This window comes from Crotalus tigris, unplaced genomic scaffold (genome assembly GCF_016545835.1).
Source record: "Crotalus tigris isolate CLP2741 ecotype Arizona unplaced genomic scaffold, ASM1654583v1 scf7180000017589.2436309, whole genome shotgun sequence".
NCBI classification, from domain to species: Eukaryota; Metazoa; Chordata; class Lepidosauria; order Squamata; family Viperidae; genus Crotalus; species Crotalus tigris.
In genome coordinates this window covers 860227-878085 of record NW_024096495.1, presented here as the reverse complement: position 1 = coordinate 878085, position 17859 = coordinate 860227, and the positions used below count along the sequence as shown (strand labels likewise).

General features: G+C 36.5%; 1 protein-coding gene across 1 annotated transcript; it reads right to left on the bottom strand.

The window, feature by feature from the left end:
• Positions 1 to 777: 777 nt before the first annotated feature.
• EIF2S3 (eukaryotic translation initiation factor 2 subunit gamma) lies at positions 778 to 16222 on the bottom strand. The gene is made up of 12 exons (XM_039363068.1): positions 15946 to 16222; positions 14724 to 14787; positions 13219 to 13346; positions 12984 to 13105; positions 12297 to 12391; positions 10967 to 11125; positions 8346 to 8480; positions 7268 to 7362; positions 5460 to 5604; positions 3547 to 3716; positions 3251 to 3423; positions 778 to 1260 (listed from the first exon to the last, which is right to left on the bottom strand). The coding sequence occupies exons 1-12, from the start codon at positions 16012 to 16014 to the stop codon at positions 1197 to 1199; spliced, it is 1419 nt and encodes a 472-aa protein (XP_039219002.1). The 5' UTR covers positions 16015 to 16222; the 3' UTR covers positions 778 to 1196.
• Positions 16223 to 17859: the final 1637 nt, after the last annotated feature.

The following is a 17859-nucleotide window of genomic DNA, read 5'->3' as shown; positions in this document are numbered from 1 at the left end:
CCCAGAATATCCTTTAGGGAGAAATTAGTTTTGATCCTTCACTTTCAAGAAATTGGGGCAAGGGGCAAAGCTAGAAATTTTTCCTTGGTCGTTCCAATATTTTGGAATAACTTCTGATAGAAATCAGGCTGCCTTCTTTATTGACCATCAGGAAGATTTTGAAAATGAACTGAGGGAAGCATTAATTTAGTTTAAGAAACGTTCTATCCTGTATTGCTGTATTATCTTATTTGTTATTTTATTTCTGGAGATTTATCGTGATTTATACCGTGGATGTTTATAACTGTTACATATTACCAAACCTGCTGAGAATTATTAGTGGGGTATAAATCTAGTTAATTAAAGTATTCATGTTCTATTAGCAATCCTACAGGATACTGAGTAACTAAATGTCATGAATGACTGAGATAGTATTGCATCATAATTACATTAAACTGGATCATCTATATAACTCATTCTTCACTTCTCAACTTGCAATTCAGTTATACGGCATTTCTATACAACAATTTCAGCTTTTTCCAAATATAATTAAAATAGACAGTAATTAACTTCCCTTTTTGGATATTGTCCATTGAGGTTGTAAATATTTTATTTTGGCTGTATAATTAGAATTATATTTCAAAATTCTCTTTTGAGGGTTTTCTTTTTAAAAAAACATCTACTGACAGATAAATAGGACCAGTGGTTTTAGACCATCTAGCTGTAGATATAACAGTGTTCAATAATATGTAGAATCATATTTGCTACAAGTTCAAAGTATGGTATACAACAAGAAAATTCATCTTCCAAGAAAAGTTTATTTGTTTAAATTTGTTTCATTGACAAACATTTCAGTTTTTTTGTTACTCTATGACCTATAAGAGTTAAATGAAAAAACAAGCAATTTTCAAAATTTCAAATCAGATTATGGGGTTTTGAGTTACATTGTTTAAAATCAAATAGCCAGCCCCAGTCTCTAAAAAACTGACATAAAATAAACACAAAACAAATTTAGTTTTAGTAAATACTGGAGAATTAGATCTATCTTTGCCAATATGTTTAATTTATTGTAGATACTGTCAAGACTTTTAGTGAGAGATTTGATTTTTAATACAATGTGGACATTATCTGTGCAACAGCTTTCTCACTGAAAATGCATTCCAATTGTAAGGAAACACATATCATTCTTTACAAATTGAAGAACTTTTTTTTTGCTTTCAGTCATCATCCACAGTAGGCTTGATTGTCACTCCTCTTCTAATCTGTCCCCATCCAATTAAACTGGAAAACAAGAAAAGCAGATTAGAATAATGTAGAGGCATCAAAAATAAATTAGAATAAAAGAAAATCCTCTAAATACAATATATATGAATTTTACTTGAATCCTAATTGTTTTTTAGTTAAATTAGTTATTTAACTTCATGAACAAATATCACTTCCCAAGTATTACATGCAGAAATAAGGAAACTCCAGGTTTATGCAGGCCAATCTCTGAAATTTAAGTAAAAAATACTTCCTCAGACTAAGAGGCAGGAAGACATCTTTCAGTGTCAGACAGTTAACTGGGCAACGTAGTTTGGTTCAATTTTTCCTGACATTAACCTATCCAACTGGGAAATCTGACTCCAGATTTCTCCATTTCTCTTTAACTTTGAATTGTGCAGAAGTTACTTCCACTTTATAGTTTGTGATCTTTTTCTTCTTAATTCTAAAACTGACAGCTACTTGATCACAGTTTAGGCTTGTTTTCTGGCACCCTGCGGACCAGCCCAGGGATTGGGGACCAGCCCAGTTCTAAAGGATAGAATAAAAATACCCAATGTGTCTTTCCCTGCCACTGTGAGAAAAAAAAGTTGCAAGCAATAAGAAACTTCCTTCGCCTTTATACACACTTTAACACAGCAGGTAGTAGGTATACTGTATGTATTCTTGGGTTTCCTATAATACAAGTCCTGATATTTATGATGCATAAAATATTTGAAATATGAGAACATTTAATTCAGGGATAGGTAATAGTAATACTTAACATTTGAAAACTAATCCCCCAGATGGGCTGATTTAAACAAAACGGGCTAATGCAAACATTAGTAATCATTTCCCATTCTGGATAATTCATGAATCACCTTAGGAATGCTGGGATTGGCCACTTTCAGAAAAAAACCCCAAAATCTGATCACTCCAATATGAAATGTTTTGTACACCATTGTATACAGGTAAGTTCTCACGTAATGACAGTTGGAACTGGTAGCTCTGAGGCTAAGCAACAGTTAAGTGAAACATGTGACCATGCCTGACTTATGTAAGTTCTGATATAGTTAAGCAAATCACATGCAGTCATTAAGTGCAACATCCCATGGTGACTGTGAGTTGAAATTACTGTCATCTTCCCCATTGACTTCGTATCAAAAGCCAACTATGAAATCACAAATTATGATAATGTGACTGTGGGAGACTGAGATGACCAAAAATAGATGCTGGTTACCAAATGCCTGAATTGAGATCACATAACCTTGGAATTCTGCACTCATCATAAATTTGAGGATCAACTATAAACTTACTTTTTCAGTGCTATTATGATTTTGAGCAGTTGCTAAACAGGGCAGTCTTCAATCAAGGACTACCTGTGTTTCATTTATTTAACATCTTTATTATTTTATTATATTTGATAAGAAACATTAATACAAGCAACAACAGTCCCTAGAGTTGTGTGATACTTCAGTAATTGAAGTTATTATTATAATACTATTTTATTGAATCTTAGAATTTTTACCATTATATATACAAATTGCAATCTCTAAATAGTGGTTCTTACGTTGTTAAAATGTTACATTTATGCGTAAGGTACACAACGGTTTGCAAAAATACAAAAGTAATCTGAAACATTTATGGAGGAATTTATTTTTATATATTATTAAATTTATTTGCCACCCATCTTGTGATTTGAGGCAACTCTCAACAAACTCTCTCAACTTCTACAGAATGGCAGGATGTAGGTATGAATGGAAAACTGTTGGGTAGATTGGAAAGGAATATCTATTTATCAGCATGTAAAGACATAACGTTCAGTGTACTTTGCAACATTATGACAGGTCCAACAAAGTTATTAATTAGTATTAATTATCATGGATTACATTCAGCAGAATAGATACTAACTTTATATTATCTGCTTTTTCTGTTATATTCATTCAATAATTTATGTTTAGTTTAAAATGTATTCATAGTGATAATTCATTATATAGTATTCATTATGTTTTATTTCAAATCAACTTACCGCCAGTGTTTCTCAACTCTTCGACTAAGGGCAATTTTTTCCCCTACTTCAGTGCATACAGGATTAGTTAGCATTATTTTCCCCAGATCAGCCTTCACCGCACTGACCCGTCCTCCAGTTGAAAGAGATCCTATGTTTACCATTAGGACTTCATTTTTAGATAATTTTTGCACCTACAACAAGTAGTTAAAAATTTTAAAGATGTGCAATTTGTGCCATTTTAAATTTGCAAGCATCCCTTTTAAAATACAGAAATTTACAGAATGTCCAGATTCACCAGAAATAATTTAACTAACCTTGGCAGCTTTCTTGTCACCTTCAGTACGGACACCCAGTAGTCGCCTCAACAAAAAGTAGGAAATTTCAAGTTCTGTGAATATTTCAGGTAGTGCTTCAACTGCACCTAAAACTTGCCCTACCATTCGATCAGCTCGGCACAAAGTTGGGTCAATCTTGGTACCAACACCTAATAACAAAATACTTTTATTTTTAAAAAGCAACAGGTTTTCAATTATTAACTTACTTTTAAATCAACAGACTCCATTCAGTGCTTTTAGGGTGATATTTATTTATTTAAATTTATCAGCTGGCCATTCCAATGGATTCTTTTCTTTTTATTGATCTTGTAAGTATAGTTTAATAATTCTAATGAATTTGCCAAAAATAGATTCTGCTATTTAGGCCACATAAACAGGTAGTCCTTGAGTTATTAATGTAATGGAGTCTGCCCATTCCATTTGTAACTCGAGGATTCGTAGGAGTGAATGGCGTACCTTGAATGCCATCACTCCCTCCTTTTGTCCACACATTCGCTAATCGAATATGCATTCTCCCTCCCCAGGGGTCCCCACAAGTGCTCCTCCCCCCCATCTAGCTGTGCGGGGTCACTTACCTTGTGAAGATCTATCTCCTCTCCAGCCTGTTTCTTTGCCTGCTCCCAGGGAGAACAGAGGGAAAGCAGGACAAGCGCGCCCTGCTCAGCTTTTTTGACTCACTGGGCTGCCTGCCACTTCAAGAGCGGTGGGCAGCCTCGGTGAGTCTCTTCCAAGGGTTTTCAGGTTCAACGCAGAAAAGCGTTTGCATGCACAGACTGGAAGCTTCTGGATGCTCTAATCTCGTGAGACTTCAGGCACCCATTCTCTGCAAAAGTGGATGGGTACCTGGTCGCAAGAAATCATGGCCCCAGCAGCTTCCGGCCTCTGGCCGAAAAGTGTTTATGCACCTATGGGGTGCCAATTCAAAGAGCCCCATAGAGCGTGAGGAAGCCTTTGCAGACGAAAATGGAGCCCTGGAGCACTCCCTCCAGGGGCTCCGTTCTCTTCGGCAAAGGCCTTGAGGAAAGGTCTTTCCCAACGAAAATGGTACCCTAGAGCGGAGTGAGCTCCCTCCAGGGTTCCATTCTCTTCAGCAAAGGCCTTTCCCGACAAAAATGGAGCCCTGGAGTGATGCACATTTTTTCCAGGGCCTCCATTCTCTATGAAAACGGAGCCCTGGAGTGATGCGTGCTCCCTCTGGGGGCTCCATTCTTGGCAGTAAAGGCTTTTTGCAAAGATGGCAAATGCTTTGCAAATACAGGAAAGGCCTGAAACATCAAAGGTAACTCGGGGATTACCTACATGTTTCACTGTTCCTCAGTTTCTTTTATCACGTTTATAATTTTATTTGTAATACTCCATAAATATGTATTAATAAATGAATATTATAACATTTGTTCTAGATGATTTGAAAGACACTAAGTTGTTCAAAATACATTCTCAGGGTGGGGGAGTGAAAGCTAGTAAGGACCCAGCTGACAGTAAAACAGCATTACTACCAGGAATATAGACTCCTTAAATCATCTACATAGTAAAACGAACTGAAGTGATGTAAGAGTTATAGTTTCCTTTCCCCTTCAACCAACAGCCATTGGTGAACAAACTAAAAAAAAAACTTACATTTTCCTCTTTTGTTGATAGATCTTAATTCTATCTACCACCTTGTGCTGTGCTATAAATGAAACCTATTAAATGAAACTGAAAAGTATTCACTTTTAGCTTGACTTACTTTATATCTACAGAATGCACATATAGCTACTATTTTAAAAATGGTTTTAGAAAGTATAGAAATATAGCTGTTGCATAAAAAAGACCTTGAAACTGTATATTCATAGCCACAGTTTTATCTTGTTATCTTCCATGATCTCTTAAACATAAATGTAAAACAGACATACCAATAAGGCCTCCTGGTACAGCATATTGCAAATCATTATGTTCTGCAAACAGAGATACAATTTTGGAGAAAATAGGCTTGCACATAAGTTTTCCTTCACTATCCTTTGAGACAATGCCAGGTCTCACCTCAAGTTCCTGGCCAACCTAGTAATAAAATATATAAGAAAGGAAGGTTATTACATATCAATTTTTATATAATGCACTGGTAATGGATTTTATAACCAATTGTCTATGTCAGTTCGCTATAACCATGGTTTGTACAGGTTTATGTAGAACACTGATTTTCTCTATAATGTGTCCACATACACTCATGATTAGTTTCAGAAGTGCTTGTTTTTCCCCAATCATTACTTTACGATAAGTATCATGGAAATTAATGAGATACCATAAATATGTAGAGCACAGGTGTCAAACTCGCTACGTCATGTGACGTGTCGTGACTTTTTTCACATTGCCGGAACGGGGTGGGCATGGCCTCTGCATGATGCAACCGGCCTGTGGGCCGGCAGTTTGACGCCTCTGACGTAGAGTATGCCATGGAGATCCTTGTTCCAAAGAAAACGCCAAGCATTTCATAGATCACAACAAAGACCTTGAAACAATGTCATTGATTCCATTATTGGGATAAGTTCATTCTCAGATTCACAGGAGGGGACTAATGATGAGCAACCAGCAACAAAGCCAACTTCAGAAATGCTGATTGATGATAAGTAGCCAGCTCCAGCACCACCAAACAGACATGTGAATAGACAAAAAAGGTAAGGCAAAACAACATACAGCAGTCACAGCTGCTGTAGCTTTCTGAAAATGAGGGTGTGGAATTACCACCCCTTCCCAAAACAACAGCTTGGTGGGCTGCAAAGAGAATAGAACAGGTAATAGAGTTCTCTGTTGACAACTGCCTATTAACTCCCACTCCTTGGAGCTTGATTTGCAAAACTTTACAATCCTGATTTTGAGCCTGGACATGCCAGCCAATCTACTACAAGTTTTGTCCCTTGGACTTTGCTTCACTACTTTCTTGTGTGCTCCTTTGATTTGGAACACTTCTAAGCCAAACTTGTTGAACTTGGAAGGGACAGGAGTGGGAACCTGTCTCTATACTGCAAGTGCCTTTGTTTGCAATCCTCATTTAGTAAAGAGAACAAAACCACTTGTGTATGTGTGTGCGCGTTTGGCCTGGGACAGGACAGTTACTGTCATAAACATCAATTTATACTACTGTTTCCTCGAAAGTAAGGCCTACCCCAAAAATAAGCCCTAGCTTGATTTTTGGGGGTGGGCCTAATATAGTTTTGGGGCGAGGCACACACCTAAAAATCAAGCTAGGGCAGGGGTGGGAGTGTGCAGCTCGGTACTCAACTGCAGTGGCCTTCCGGAAAAGCCTGACTGCGAAAATGCAGGCCAGAATGCAGCTGCAGAATGAAGCTGCTCCTTCGGCCAGAAGAAGTGGACCGGCTGGGCAGGGCTGTCGGTGCCAGAGGTGAGTATAAAAGACATTCCCCAAAAATAACACCTGGTGCCTCTTTTAGAGGCTAAATAAATTAAATTAAATTAAATTAAATTAAAACCAGGTCTTATTTTCGGGGAAATGTGGTAGTATTACATCTAAACTTACGTTGAGTGGACTTTTATTCATCCAATAGGATTTAGTTTTAATCTCTCAGCCTTCATGTTCACCAAATAAATTCTAGAGAGTCCTTCAACTTCCACATATGCAGAGAGAATAGGAGTAAGAATACACACAATTCTATCATTAACATAAAATGGTAACAGTGTGATAATCAGCACTGGAAAGAAACATTACCTTTAATACACCTTTGAGAATGCTACCACCAGCTACACCTCCCTTCAAGTCATCAACTTCACATCCAGGCTTATTAACATCAAAAGATCTAATAACTGAAAAAAACATTCCATTAGGTTCAGCTTGCAAAAAACTTTAAGCATTTTAATACCATAATATATTTATCGATTAGTCAAATTCTGGATGTAATACTTTATTAAACCACTGATTTGTATATATTGTTGACTCCATATTTCTTTTTGGAAGATGGTAATATTATTTGGATTAAAAGAAATATAAAGAAACTAAAGATATACGTGACTGCTTCCTCAAATCAGTTTCTTGATAGTCCTTCATGTGGTAGATGTGACATTATCACAAACCCTTGAAACAAACATTGTGTGTCTAGAAATAAATTCCTTCTAAACATCTTACCTATTTATGAAAATATGTCTGACAAGGTTCAATTCAAAAACAGGTTACTAATTGTAGGAGTAAAACAATATCAGATTTATTTCTCTTGAATAGCAATTTTAAAGACATGGTAATTTACAAACTAGAATTTCAAAATTCGTTTATGGAGCCATCTATTCGGTTTTCTTGAATAAGGACCTCATGAATATGAGCCAAACTGCACTTGATTTGACAAAAAACTCTTATTAGTCATACAAAATAATGAGTTCCACTTATAAACTGTTAAATGTTGCAATCCTCAAATCAATAAATATTGGCTCTATGATTTAATTTATGACTATCCTTATCATCCATTTAGAGGGCACAGAAATTTACATCATTATGAAGTTCTAAAATATGTTACATACATATTTTAATATGTCCCAATTCATCTAAATATGCGTCCTGCCGGATTCTAATCACACAATATATCATTTTCACTTAGAATTAATGATATATAGCATTGTTGAGTTTAAGCTAAATTTGTCGTATCAAAATATTTCCTATAAGATCTATGTAGCAAAGATGCTATGTTAACAATAGTACCAAGTGAGTACAGTTAATACATATTTATCACATCATTAACCAAATTCCTGTGTCAGTGTATGTACTGTGTAGAATCAAACAGTGACTCAAATAGACATACCAATAAGTCTTGGTTCTGATGTGAAGTCTCTTAAAGGCACTGGAATTTTCTTTACAATGTATTCACAAACAACTTCAATGTTATATTTTAGCTGTGCTGAGATTGGAATAATTGGAGCTCCTTCTGCAACTGTACCTATTTCAACAAAGAGTCACTATTATAATACTTGTAAAGCTTTATTATGATTAACATATTGGAAACTCCAGCACAAATACATTTTTTGCTTTATAATCTACAGAATACATGCTATTCTTGGATAACAAAAAAAGAAACTATACAGATTTCACTAACAGAATGGTTTGCTAAAGAAAAGTTGGTCTGGAAGAAATAATCATAATTTTCAATAAATCAATTTTATTCCTAGAAAATTAATGTTTGAGAATGAATGGCAACGATTCAGAGTCCAAAGTGATTTGATTTTTATGCTTCAAAGAGCTCTTCATGCCACAATTAAGAATAGATAGAATTTGTAGTGGAAAAATGCTTCCTTCAGCTGAAGCATCAATTTATTTTCAGTTCATCTACTGGTCTTCAATTGGAAGTAGTAGTTACAATTAGCCAACACTCTCCAAATTCCTCCTCTGAATAATTGGCAAGAGGAAGATTTTTCTAATGATAAAAATGGCTGTTCTGGCTTCTCCTTGACTAAAAGTAACTGAGCAGTTTCAGGATTATTTTCTGCTAGGAAATATTTGTATATTCCTCTTCTTCCTGAATTAGTTTTATATAAGAAACACAAAAATTGGCCTGAAAAGGATTAAAAGGATAAAAACTCATCTTTTTTTTAAATCAATGTTTGATAATCCCTTACAATAAAAAAAAAATCTAAAAAAAAAAAGACCAGGAAACAAATGGGATGTAGAGCAATGTTCTTTACTCTTTTTTGTTATTAGACTGCAAAAGTATTTAGTGCAAAATCTGAGTCTATAATTTTACTTGAGAACAGATAAGCAAAAGACAGTAACAATATACAGTACAAGCTTTCTTTGAGATAAGTACTCTATAATGACTTGAAATCATTGGATAAATATTCTACTCTTAACAGATAAGGACATTACAAATAGAAAATCTAGTAAATATTTAATTTTTTAGAAGGAGTATAGTGTATGTATCAACAACATTCTATACAGATAGCACTGTTGCAATCAGATTGAATTGCTTGTCTCTATTCTTCATTTATTTGTTGGCTCAATGTTTAAATGTTCTACTGCAGATGAAAAGTGACCGGATTACATAGAGTTAATGCTCAACCAAACTATCAGAAGTACTACAGACTGTTTGTTATGACAACATTCCCTGGTAAACCAGATAGGAATCAAAGCTAAATGAGCAATTCTACCTTACTGTAAGGTAACATTACAGAATCTTGCATGACTGAAGGTACAAAATTCCTCTTGTCCCTTTTAAACATCTGATCAATTAGGATTGATCCTACCTTTCCTTCTCTCATGTTAAGCCACTGGAGACTTCTTCATCTCTCGTCCGATTGTCTATGGAGATCCTCAATGATACAGGTCATGGTTGTCCCAAAGATGCTTTTTCCAAAAGGCAACTGGATTTTCTTTGTTTTTATTCTTTGAAAACATTTTGCTTCTCATCCAAGAAGCTTCTTCAGTTCTAATTTCTTCAGTTAAAACTAAAGAAGCTTCTTGGATGAGAAGTGAAATTCTTTCAAAGAAAAACCTGAGTAAGACGAGTTGCCTTTTGGAAAAACCACATTTGGGATTCTTGTCTGATTATTTCCTAGGCAGCATCTCTGCCCCTCATTCCTCAAGGTCACCCACACATTCCATTACATCATTTTGTAAGCTGCAGAGTCACCTATGTGTAAGTTGGGTGGCTATACATTTAATAAATAAAAATATGTGTGAAAAAGGACCTCTTGCTGAACCCATTATCTAGACCAGTGATTGCAAACCTTTTAGAGACCGAGTGCCCAAACCGCAACCCAAAACCCATTTATGTATCGTCGGGTGCCGGATGGGCGTGGCCCATTGGGTGGGCGTGGCTTCTATGGTAACGGCAGACTGGGTGGGACTAAAATGTTCAATTAATCAATTCCAACTCTGCGAGATCTTTTTTTTTCCTGCGAGTTGAAATTGATTGATTGAACCTTTTTTTTTTTTTTTTTTGCACACGGCGGCAGAGGCCTAAAGTGAAAAGGTTTTATAAAACCCAGCTGAAGGCCTAGGACTGGGATGACAGTGCGCGTGCCCACAGAGAGGGTTCTGCGTGCCACCTGTGGCATGCATGCCATAGATTCGCCACCACGGATCTAGACTAAGATCTTTTAAGGATCACTATTGGCAAGTCTAAATTATTGGTGCAATCTTGATGTATGAGCGTCGTTTGATTCTCACTTTGTCAAAGCCCTTGCTATGAAGAATTTAGTTGCTTTTCTGGGTTTCCCCATTTAATCTTTAGTCACTGTTTGCTTGCTTGCTTGCTTTTAGTGTTCTGATGTTGGATTAAATTTACTAAAATTAGCTAATAAATTTGCAAAATTAGTTTGACAGATTTGATATGGCAATAACTGTGAAAATGAGCTGTTTGTGAGGTCAGACCAAAAGTTGGCTTGTAGTAAACAAGAGAGACTTCTTGATTTTGATCTGGAAACTCACCTTGCACAAATGCTAGAATTTGTTCATACTGTTCTTTGGCTTGGCTCTCTTTGACCAAATCAATTTTATTCTGTAGAATTAGAATGTGTTTCAGTTTCATAATTTCAATAGCAGCTAAGTGTTCTGAGGTCTGCGGCTGAGGACATGATTCATTGCCAGCTGGAACAACAGAAAAACAATGTTTACAACAGAATATAGAACACTGATCGACTTCTTAATAAATGTTTAAAATATAGGATACTAATCCTCCTGTAAATGATAGTTAGGAATAATTAGAACACCTGAGAGTGAAAATGTACATGTGATTTTTGTGTAATGAGTAAATATAGTTTGTTACAATAAGGATTACAATGAATGAAACCTTGTTTACAAGCACATGAAGTTTGTGTCTCTAATTGATTATGCAATCCAGGAAATGTATCCTTATAGCAACATGAACATTAGCACAACTTTATTTCTATATTTCAATGCTAACATACCTGTGCATATGTGACAAAAAAGAGACAAAATGTACTGGATGTGAGGTTGACTGAATACATTCACTATAAACTAATCAGTGCAGTATTAGGAAGAGATCTGGCAAAGGAACTATCTCATACTGCTGTGAATTTCATTTTCTTCTTTCTGAAGCAGAGATAGCAGGAAGTCTACTTTAGGTGTCCGCTAATGTTAGCCACCAATTTTATCTCTATTCTGTAACTCAGCAGAGAAGCTCCCTATCCTTATTTCAGGAGATTGAGGGCAGAACAAGTAATCAGCATGTGCAGAATGTGACTTCAGAAGCCTATACTTCTCTGTGTTTGTATGGAATATGAGGAGTGCAGTTCTCCATGATCTAAATGCATACTTCTGGCACCATTCTCTTTGCCTTTTCTTGTTCAGGAATGACAAGTTAATTGAAAGACAAGTTTATATGGAAGAGGAGATGTAGAAACTACCTATTTTTCCAGCAGAGAAAGTAGCACATAATATATTAACTTGCTTCAAAACCTTATTACCTTATTAAATTCAATCAGGCAATAAATTTGATTACATAGCAGTGCTTAAATCGTCCTAGTCATTGCTAAGAAAAAATGATAAGGATGAAATGAGAATTACTTGGCTTTCTTTACTGGTGATCACTCATTTCCCTGCTCTTTGTCCCAACAGGTACTTCCCACTATCTTTTTAGGAATGCATATATCTATCAACAAAATCCCTCCAGAGTGTTGCCTTCTACAGCATAACTCGATATAATGTATCTTGCAAACCTCATATTAGCAGTAAAATTCCTTAGCCACAATAATGCCATGGGTGTATTGCGATATCAAACTCCGACACTAATAATTACCTATTAACAGTAAAGCTGCATCCATGACAGCTGCTCCATTCAACATAGTAGCCATCAAAATGTCATGGCCAGGACAATCCACAAAAGAGACATGTCTATAATATAAAGAAAGGGGGGGGGGAAGAATAACCATAAATAGTATTTCCTCACAAAAGAATGTAAAAAAACATGAAAGTTGACATACTATAGCAAATGTGAAAAATGATGTATCTTTCTTGAGACTACAAGACTCTAATAGAGAATACAGCTTTCTCAGATTTAAAAAGGATTTTAAATTTTAATTAATTTCATTGTTTTTAAATAACATATTGCACTATGATAAGTATGTTTTGTGTGTATGTGCACGTGTGTGATGTATACACACCCTTTTTCCTGTGCTATGTATTAATATATTTTATGAGTTTAAATAAAACAGATTTGTATTCTGCCTAAGGAATATATAAAGAATATATTTTAAATGTTTCATAATATGTGTTTTGTTTGAAATATAAACATTAATGACTTGAGATATGTAACAATTACATATAAACAAAGCACAACAGAATTTATGGAAATGTTATGATTATCAACACACTGATTCTATGTCTAATCACGGAAAACTAATAACAAACTGAAATTCAAAAAGGCTGTTGTTGGACATTCTGCAAGATGTATAAAAAATAAATCATGTTGAACTAGACTTGTCACCTGACTAGTTTAAAATTCCCTTTGGTCCCAGGAATATCTGTAGGAAATTCATCAGGTGTACTGCTTCCACAGGATCGGTAACATTCTGGTCGGGAACAATTTGGATCATCAAGCTTGTAAATCTGCAGAGAAAAGACAATAAGACTTTACTACAATCAGCTGAGTTTAGATAACACAGGGTGGTTCAAATAAAAACTGATAATTTTTGATAATTAGATGTACAATAGTGACAAACCTTAGCATTGGCATAGCCAAGCTTGATAGTGATATTTCTTTCCAGTTCATTTTTGAATCTGACTGTGTGAACTCCAGAAATGGCTTTTACTACTGTTGATTTTCCATGAGCTACATGGCCAATTGTACCTAAATTTTCAAAGCAAAATTTGTTATTAATTTCATAAAAATTCTCTAAGAAGTGAATGAATTTTATAATCCTCAACATCTATTTAAATACTGAATATATTATGTTACCCCCAAGTACTCCAAGTCTAGTTATAACAATATTAACATAAAACAGAGATCTTATGTGAGAACTGCAATTAGGAACAATGCCAAAAAGATGATATATCATTTCATATACTAATCTAATAATTCTGAAACTAGTCTTATTATATTACATGCATTCATGGAAAAATATTTCAGTGAGCAACGTAAACTGATGGCCTGATTTAATACTGTCAGCAATACGTTTATTTACAATTAACCTTCTTCTAAATATACTTGAGGCAACATCAGTTCTATAATAAGATGATCTTTTGAATCTTAACCTTCTTTCCCATATAGCAACTATGCTCCATATAACTGAATTGTTTTCAGTGTAGCAAAATTAACTAGAATAGAGGATGGAATGAGATGAACATACTCTTCTCTCCCTCCCTCCCTCTCCCTGACATACACACACATGAACAGATATTTCTTACAAAAAGAAGTTCAAAGAAAGGACCAGAAAGGTATAGAAAAGATAGAAATCAAATGAAGGGTTCCTATTGAAAATGCAGTACAATTCAGGAATCAAATAATTACCCTTCTGGATGTGAGTGTGATGGTGGAAACCATTTAAGACTTACAAATTAAAATGAATTCAGACTATTTAGGCCAGTAGTACTCAACCTTTCTAATGCCGCGACCCCCAACCGGTCATATGTCGAGGACTACTCAACCGGTCGTAAGTCGAGGACTATTCAACTGGTGCAGCACCGTTTGCAGAATGGGACTTTTGGTGGGCTCAGCAGGGTAGAGACAGCCTGGACAATTCTTATTGGCTTTTGAAAGCCAATAGAATTAGACTCTATTCAAGATAATCTATTCTATTGGCTTTCAAAAGCCAATAGAATAAAAGGGAGTAGCACAGCTAAGGAAAAGGGGGAAAAATGGCGGACTGCGTTGTTTGGCGACCCCCATGAAATGGTCGTTTGACCCCAAATGGGGTCCCGACCCACAGGTTGAGAACCACTGATTTAGGCAGTGCATTAAAGAAGCTGAACAAAGTCAACCCATAAAGCATTATACATCCTAGAAAAAAGTTTCAAAAAGTTTTATTTGTGATTCAACTAATCAATACAGAGGGTACATGCAGAGCTACAGTACATGCACTTATGTCTTACACTCTTGCATTTTAGATTAAACGTTAAAGAAATAAAACATAATATTTTCTAACAGTTCCTACTGAAGTATTGCATGGTGAATAGTACGCAATTAATACCAGTCAGAACATCTAGCTATAATTTGCTATATTCTTACCTATATTAATTGTAGCTTGTCTACTGATGACTTCTGGAGACAGAGGTGTTAATTTCGTAATATCCTGCAGAGAACATATTAGTGAATTCCAGAGCATTAAAGATCCAAAAATGCATATAAGACATATAATTTAAGATTATTTTGCAACTAAATAAAACTGAATTTTAATATATCATTTTCCTTCCACTGCTTTTAGAGTGATGAGGATTTTTTTAAAATACGGTTTGAAATAATGTTTAAGAAGCAGTTATATAAATTAATTAACTATTTACTAGTTGTTCATGTCATAAAATATCTTATCTTATAATCAACTTATAATTATCCTATAAACATCTGATAATTAGCTATAAAGCTTGCCCACAATGCAAAGTCCTCAAACCGATGTCCTGTGATTTAAAATTGAAATCAATTTATCAAAAGATTGTTTTTCATATCTACTGGACAAAATCTATAATCTTTCATTAAGGATGGACCTTTTGCATTGGCATTGGGTAATGAGTTAATGCATCGTTACTCAAATAAACACTTTTACCCAATTTATTGTCAAATGCTAAGTAAACATATATTTCCCAAATGAAATGTCAGCAATACCATGCTGACAATTTTTCATAATCATTAGTAACACTGAAGATCGTAACTACTATACTTAAGACCAGGTGTGACTTGGGAATGCACTAACCATTCTAACTTTATAGTATTCTGTGACTTTTTATGCAAACCTGATCGAACAACTTGTTAAGTAAAGCATAGCCTATTACAGTATTCAATGGGAACTCAACTTCTCTCTGTTCTACCCCATATTGATTGCGCTACAGAAAGAAGCAGAGAGAAAGAAATATCTTCTCTGAACACAACTATATAACATCGGAATTCAGATATTGATAGAGATCACGTTTCTTTCGCTGGAACCAGCTTGTAAAGGTAGGATGTCGCTCTGCTTGGCATTATGGCTTTGTACTTTCATACTAAATGAAATAAAATTGTTGTATATAGAGAAAAAGCGTGAGAACATTTCCCACCGTTTCATAAAGACTTTCTTTCCCATTCTAACTACCTTTTGATAGGAACAAAAAAACAGAAGACAAGCAAGGCGAGGGAAATTTTCTGAACTCCCGACCATCACCCAGCCTTCGAGGACCGGACAAAGAATTGCTCACGGCAATCCTTGGAATACTGCGCCCCTCAGATGACACTCCCTCCCCACTCCGAATTCCCTTCTTACCAAAGTAGTCAGGTCTTGCCGGGAAAGGTGCGGTTGCCCCAGTGTCACTCCCGCTTCAGTCCCCGCCATCTTTCCTGAAAGGAAGTTAGGAGTCCGCCGAATCTGCCTGATCTTTCCCTACAGAACCCAGTAATTTCAGAGGCACGCAGCTTACTCCCAGACGATGCTGCAAAATATCGAGGAACAGAGTTACATCCTGCCGCCTTGCTTTGTCCAGGGAGAAGTTTGGAAAAAATTCGCAGTTGGCTCAGGCAATATGGTGAGCTGCTCAAAAAGGACCCCGGGCCTGGCTGATGCAACCGGCGTCTAAGGAAAGGCATGACAGCCGCAGAGCGCGTTTTCTTCGGTCGGCTGCGGAGGGGGTGGTGCCAACGGCCGTAAGTTTACGACCAAACCGGAAGTATTGTTGCTTACGAGTGTCTCATTAGAGCTCTATTGTAATTTTTCCTTATACCATTCTAGCTCAACGGTGCTAAATGTATACGTAAAGAGACTCAGTAAGTTGCAGAAATTGCACTACCATACCTTTGTTTTGCTCAGAGTCCATTGTGATCCTTAGTCATCATTATTCTAAACCTGTGTTAGGTTAATTATATTTTATAAAACACAGCTTGGTTTGTTCAGCAAGCTAACTGTGGAAAGTCAACCCCCCCCCCAGAGAAGGAAATATTAAAAGGGCAGAATATTATATTTCCTCAAAGGATCTTAAAGAGGCAGAAAAGCATACCTAGTTTTTCTCAATAGCCCCAAGGCTTCCTTCCCCAAGCAGAAACCAGCTCTATAGAAATGCAGATGTAAATAATCCATTCAGGAAGGTTGGAGCCCTCCAGCTAGAAGCTTAAGAAGACAGACACCTAAAATCTACATACCCCATCCAAACTCTAGGACAGGACATAATAGGATTAACCCGCAGATGCTAAAGGGGGACACTCAGACTCAGGTCAAAATACATGACACAGGAAATACAAAGCCTCAAACAGGAACAGGAAATGACTCCAAGCAAAAGCTTAAGAGGGTATAAAACCCACTCCCTACTACATCTGCTCACTCTTTTCTTCCAGAGCCATCTTTCTGTCTGGCTCTCCTTTTCAATAAACTGCAACCTTCTTTCTAAAGCAGTCGCCATGTTGTTTATTCCTAGCTTGGACTGAACCATGATGAAGACTTTTCCTTTCTATATAACCTAGTACAGTGATAGCAAACCTTTGAAAGACTGAGTGCCCAAAACTGCCTCCTGTCCCCGCTCCACCATGCCCACTGGACCACCCACCACCTCTGTGGCCCGCCACAGATAACCCAGGCAGCCCAGCAGCACCATAGCGGCCATGTCCTCTGCCCCTGCCCCGCAGCATCATCTGTGCGCAACGGGGTGCAAGGGCGGAGTCTTGTCCCCACTGCCCAGCTACCATGTCCTTGGCTCTGCTGCTTCGTGTGGACTGCGCCCAGGGGCAACTCTCCAGGGGGCTGCTGGTGAGGGGGCCATGGGAAGCAGGGCTGGGGAGACGGTGCGTGTGCCCACAGAGAGGGCTCCGAGTGCCACCTCTGGCACCTGTGCCATAGGTTCACCACCACTGACCTAGTATAAACGAGTTTCCCAGCTGCCGGTTTTATAAAAATATGCATGTGCATATTTGCTATCCTCTAACCCTGCTCCTATGCATTTCTTAGTTCACTTCACACAAACTGGAAATAACATTAATTGCTAATATCCCCAAGCCATATTTTTGCTATATATGTATATTTGTTAGATTTCCATTTGCAAAACATAACCAACTATGAACTTGTGGCAAAATGAAGCTCTATTATTTTAAAAAATGATATTTTCCTATATTAAAAAAATCCCTCTATCAACCATTTCACAAACATGCACTTCCATAAAGCTTCTATAGCTATAGGGGCAACAGCAAGTAAAGG